Source organism: Brachyhypopomus gauderio, chromosome 9, assembly GCF_052324685.1.
Source record: "Brachyhypopomus gauderio isolate BG-103 chromosome 9, BGAUD_0.2, whole genome shotgun sequence".
In the NCBI taxonomy this organism is placed as follows: Eukaryota; Metazoa; Chordata; class Actinopteri; order Gymnotiformes; family Hypopomidae; genus Brachyhypopomus; species Brachyhypopomus gauderio.
Window position 1 is genome coordinate 4,641,729 of NC_135219.1, and position 6,404 is coordinate 4,648,132.

Here is a 6,404-nt window from a genome sequence, read left to right on the forward strand (position 1 = left end):
AGTTGTGTAGGTAATATCCCATAAAGGTTTGCCTAATATTATATATATATATATATATATATATATATATATATATATATAGTATTATAACTTAATTTTAACAGCAAAAGGAGTGTATACTACAAGAGCCTATTCTTATACCATTTTGCAATACCTTCAGTAAATATATCAGGGGTAGCATATCTCAATAAAGTAATATCCCAGTATAAGTATCCCAGTATTACTATCCCAGTATAAGTATCCCAGACTAAATGCTCCCAGTACATAATCATCACTATTTACTCCATTTGAAGAATATGAAAGCATCTAAGTGTTTCCATAAATGTGTACAATGTACAATTTGCACACTGAGCTTACAACAGACATAAACGCCGACTTGTTTATTTTGTTTTTTATTTTGAATTAGCTTGAGTTCGTGTTGTCACAGGGAAACGACTTCATAATTTCGCTAAGCAAAAATATCTGAATTAGTTTGTTATCCACCTAATTTCACACATTTCACATTTAATGATCACAAAAACCTTCAAGTTCACATAAACATTTTATTTTAGGGGTGCATTAAATGGGTGTCATTATTTAATGAATCTAATTACTGAGTAATACAACTCAGGAATGCATGCATCATTGAAAAAGCATTTCCACCAGAAGTAAAAAAATAAAAATGCCTGCATAGTGTACCATCCATGACTGGAGGCTGACCCTGTGCTAAAGGTGTACAGAGCCTCTCCACCAACCCACTGGAACAGGTAACTTCCTCTTCCTGTTGCTGGCTAGCCTGCTGAGCCAGCAGTAGAGGAGGCTCGTGCTGCCTTCGTTTCCATGGTGACAGAAATCACTATGGCAGCAGTGGTCCACCTGAACGTCTTTAGGTTGGATTGATTCTTTTGTATTCTTTGGGATTCTTCTTCATACTCTGCTGCACCGTTGGCTAATTTCCTTATTTCATGCTGAAAGCGAATCTTTGGCACCTCTGGATTGGTTCGTGTTTTTGGATTCATCGTCATATCACCAGATCTAAATGATCAATTTAGTAGGATATGGAAGTCTTTATAAGTGAGTGCATTTACGTCAATGTGTGTGTGTATGCGCATGTGTGTGTGTGTGTGTACGTATGCGTGTGTGTTTGTGTGTGTGTGTGTGTCTATGCTGCGGGACAGGTGAGAGGTTGGACTCCTTTGATTTCCAGTGCTTTGTTCAGCTGCACTTCCAGAACCTTCCCTGCTTTAGTGAGCTTTATGTTTCTCATACAGCCTTGAAATGAGGTGCTGATGGTCAAGCCAAACTGCTTCAAGCCCTCTGTAATACACACACACACACACACACACACACACACACACACACACACACACACACACACACACACACACACACACACACACACACACACACACACCAGACAGACAGAGAGAAAGCGACCAAATGAAAAGATCTTTACTAAGTTTTTGTATAGACAGAAATAACAGGTGTAATGGGGCAATAGAACTCCTGTTCATAACTCCTACAGCATGTGGGTATTTCTCTTGTGCCACTACCTATATCTAAACTGTGTATCACAGCTGGTAACCCTTAACCCTAGTCCCAAGCATCAGCTGAATAAGGATTCACTTCATAAATATGTTGCTATGTGGACAGAGATATAGCTCTATGCACCTCAAGTAAATGTTACTATGCCTGTTTTATTATTGTTACTATTGCAACAGTTTGATTGACGCACCAGGATATCCTCCCACATAGACAGGGTCATTGGTGTCGGCAGAGGCGGAGCGGACATCCGGACTAGCTGCCTCGGACTTCTTGCCATCGACGATCAGTTCCAGGCGGTGCTTCAGCTTGTGGGCGGTGACGGAATGCCACTGTCCGTCACACAGCCCCGCCTCCTCGTCAGGCTGGTGGGCGGCTGTGACCCGGCCCACTCCATTGTCAGCATGGAAGAGGAGCTGGAGAGAAAACACGTACACACACACACACCATACACACACACACCATACACACACACACACACAAACTTTAAGTTTTACCTTTAGTAATTATTGCCTTCAAAATATCCTTCAAAATATCCTCTCTCTCTCTCTCTCTCTCTCTCTCTCTCTCTCTCTCTCTACACCCCCCCCCCCCCTCACCCTGCCATTGTCGAGTTCGATGCCCAGGCCGTCCATCTTCTGGCTGCTGATAGTCAGTAGAACTCCGCTGCTCCTGCTTGTGCGGAACTCCAGATCTACTGACATGTCGTTACCTACCCTGTATGTGGCCACTGTATGGACAGAAACACACACACACACACAGACACACACACACAGACACACACACACAGACAGTTCAGTTTTAAGAGTTCTGTTACAAGCAACCATCTGTCTATGGCCTATTTCAGTGTGTCTAGAGCCCTCCTGCTTTAGTGTGTCTAGAACCTGCTTTAGTGTGTCTAGAGCCCACCTGCTTTAGCATATCCAGTGCCATCGAAGTAAGATCCAGGCTGAGGGTTGGCGAAACATGATCCCACCCGGTAGCTCGAGGTGGGGTTCTCCATGTCCACTGGCCCATTCAGCATCCGGAAGTTTCTGACGCAGCCATTAATGCTGTATACCACCTATACACACACACACACACACACACACACACATACACACACACACACACACACACACACACACACACACACACACACACACACACACACACACACACACTTACACACTTTCTTTTAATATTCCTAATTACAATCATTGATATTGTTTTAAATAATGATGCACAAAGCTGTGTTAATATGTAGGTAATGTATGATATGAAAGGCAGAATATAGTGATATAGAGATGATGATGAGGAACTCTCACTAACAGAGTAACAGTGATTGGGTTGGTTACCAAGACAAAGCTTGAAAAGACCTCTGCATAAACTCCAACATTAGCTCATCCAGAGGCAGGTTTGCTAAAACAATACAATCTCTTCTGTGTCAAGCTTCACAAGGTTAGCACTGACTTAGCGGAAAACTTGAGTAAATTCAAGAGCCTTTTACAAAATTACCGATTAGCCTTGTGCAGTGACAGTACAGGACTAAACACACACCACTGGGGGAGCGTCCCTTCAGAAGAGACACAATGTTTATCGATTAAGAGTTCTGTGGCTCCCTCTGGTGACCGAGCACAAGTCAGCAGGCAGCCAATACTGATTTAATATTTAGTTTATGTATTGAAATTATATGATGATATATTTAGTTAGACAACCATTTTTGATCAGTGGTTGTGTGTGTGTGTTCAGTACCGGTCCGATGCGTTTGGTGGTGTAGTTGATTGGAAGACCTCCAACATACAGCATGCCCACTACATCCAGGATATCAGCTTTCTTAGGACTGACGGTGTGTTTGGAATACCGGCTGTCCACTGTCAGGATGCCTCTCTGCTTATCCCTCCGTACACGGATCTACACACACACACACACATGAGTGATGATGTGTGTGAGTGATGGTGATGTGTGTAGGCAGTGCTGATGTGTGTAAGTGATGGTGAGGTATGTGAGCGGTGCCGATGTGTGTGACTGATGGTGATGTGTGTGACTGATGGTGATGCGTGTGAGCGATGGTGATGCGTGTGGGCGATGGTGATGCGTGTGGGCGATGGTGATGCGTGTGGGCGATGGTGATGTGTGTGAGTGATGGTGATGCGTGTGAGCGATGGTGATGCGTGTGAGCGATGGTGATGCGTGTGGGCGATGGTGATGTGTGTGAGTGATGGTGATGTGTGTGAGTGATGGTGATGTGTGTGAGTGAGGGTGATGTGAGTGGGTGGTGCTGATGTGTGAGGGTGGTGGTGATGTGAGTGGGTGGTGGTGATGTGTACAGGCGGTGCTGATGTGAGTGGGTGGTGCTGATGTGTGAGGGCAGTGGTGATGTAAGTGGGTGGTGGTGATGTGTGCGGGCGGTGTCGATGCATTTTGGCGGCTGTACCTTGTGCCAGTGGCCATCGTTGATGATGCGTGGGACGCTGACGGAGGTGTTGCCGTTGCCCAGGTCAAAGCTCAGGTGAGCCATGCCCTCCTTCACCTGCACGGTGGCGAAATCGGCATGGTTGATCCTCGCCATGTAGAACACTAAACCCGAGTCAGCCTGGGTCTTCAGCTCAAACTCAATCACTAGGCTGAGAGGAGGGTCCCATATGCACGCATCCGTACACACACACACACACACACACACACACACACACACACACACACACACACACACACACACACACACACACACACACACACACACACACACACACACACACACACACACACACACACACACACCAGAGGTGAAAACAGTCAGGATTCTGCTGAATGGCGGTGATGATTTCAGTGAGAAGACGTTGCTTGCACCTGTTTTTCACTTTCTTGTCATCAAACTCAAAAGCCATGTGGCTGTTTCGCGACAGGCCAAACTGCTTTGCTAATTCCAAGACAACAGGCTCCACCTCAGCTGCACACTGGACCTGTGTGATTGGATAAAGAGAATGACACTCAGACATATGACCAGAGAGACTGGCTAGAGCTCCTTTGGACCCTGGCACTGTAAAGACCAGAGTTTTCTTTGCTTCTGCCTCTCTCCTTACAGAGAGCCTGGTGAACCGCTCAGGGATCCTGTAGCCCACCACCAACACATTTACACTGTGGCCCTGCAGGACTGGGTTTGCACACATGTGGTCCCGGCCACAGCTTCCCAGCCATGCACATATCAAATGTATGTTTGCTGCAGTTTTAAAGGTTGCCAGTAGATGGTGCAACAGTACTCTATTTGGAGATATTCTTAACCATCATATCTGCATTCAGTACCTATACTGCTTACACACTTGAAAACAGGCTGAAATATAAACAGACCGGACACATGAGCAAGCTTTATTGTTACATATTGAGTCTTTAGACAGACCTCATAGGCCTCTGTCTACTTACACACAGTGTGTGTGTGTGTGTGTGTGTGTGTGTGTGTGTGTGTGTGTGTGTGTGTGTGTGTGTGTATGTGTGTGTATGTACTTTGTGTATGTGTGTGTGCGTGTGTGTGTTGGTAAGTGGATGTATGATAGTACCGCTTTTTGATTGACATCGGGCACCTCAGAAAGGGGGATGACCTCAGCAGGGGGCGGAGCCTAAGAAGCAAGCAGGGCAGAGGCAGGAGGGTGAAAGGTACGGAAGCATCATGCAGTGACAGACAGCTGTCACAAGGCCATCATAGCCACAGCATCAGACTCTCACTAGCACACGTTTATTGGTTATGAAATGTAATGAAAATGAAATGTGCCATATTTTGTCAATTGTGATTTTTATACCCCAATCGAAATTTGTCCTCCGCTTTTAACCCATCTGTGCAGTCAGAACACACACACACAATACACTCAACCCTTGTAGCTAGTCAACAGTTATATAAGGCTAATAAGCTAAGAGCAGGTAGCAAGGCTCTACGGAGTAGCATGAAGCATGCATTATAAACAGCATGTCCATCGGTCAGCAGTGTTATTCATCCTGGCACGTATGATAGAACTGTGGAATGATCCGGAAGGCCTGGTGACGGATGAGACCTCAGCGTTACCACGTCAGCATCATCCATCATCTTCACCCAGTGCCGACCACGCTACCAGACTTCATAAATGATTCATACCATCACCAACCATATGCTCCACTGTATACACTCATCAGAATACTTGACATCAGTTGAGTGTTGGTAAATCAACGACCACCACTCGGTTATTATTCGCAGTATATCACCCTGCGATAATATAACGTAAACTTCAAATAGAGGTGGAAACCTTTACTTACAGGTTCACCTTGTAGGTGCCTCCAATAATACAAAGATTTCATTTTATGTGATTAGCCACACCTGGTTCTGCACAGGACGACCTCTATAACTAGATAATGATGCAACTCTAGCTAACAATGACACTCTAGGTAATGATTGTTGTTGATTGGACTCTAGGATAAGACACTAGCTGTTTGAACTCTAAGGATAAGGCGCTAGTTGTTGATTGATCTCTAGCTAATGACTGGACTCTAGCTAATGATGAGACACTTGCTGTTGATTGGTTTCTGTCTGTTAATTGGACTCTAGTTAATGACTCAACTCTAGCTAAAAATGCCACTCTAGCTGTTTGGACTCTAGCTAAAAGTGGAACATTAGCTAGCAATGGGACTCTAAGCTGTTGCTTGGACTCTATCTAGCTAATGACGAGACTCTAGATTCTGATGGGATTCCAGGTGTTGACTGGACTCTAGCTACTTATTGGGCTCTAGATAGTGATGGGAATCCAGAATCCATCCCGGATTCCTGTTGAATAAGTCAGCTATAGAGAAGCGTTATTGAGAAATAGGGCTAGTGCTGCTAGCCCTAGACAGAGGTGTCCAGCAGACGACTGCAGGACAAAGACCAGCAGAATTCAGCCTTG

General features: G+C 45.0%; 1 protein-coding gene across 1 annotated transcript in view; it reads right to left on the minus strand.

Annotated features, from left to right (window-relative positions):
- Window positions 1–522: 522 nt before the first annotated feature.
- The window catches only part of lama2 (laminin, alpha 2), a 170,019-nt gene continuing 164,137 nt past the window's right edge, over window positions 523–6,404 (minus strand). The window contains 8 exon segments of the mRNA XM_077016596.1: window positions 523–1,296; window positions 1,715–1,937; window positions 2,121–2,251; window positions 2,431–2,584; window positions 3,256–3,414; window positions 3,938–4,127; window positions 4,351–4,463; window positions 5,055–5,114. Coding sequence (XP_076872711.1) covers window positions 1,142–1,296; window positions 1,715–1,937; window positions 2,121–2,251; window positions 2,431–2,584; window positions 3,256–3,414; window positions 3,938–4,127; window positions 4,351–4,463; window positions 5,055–5,114 — 1,185 coding nt within the window. The 3' untranslated portion in view covers window positions 523–1,141.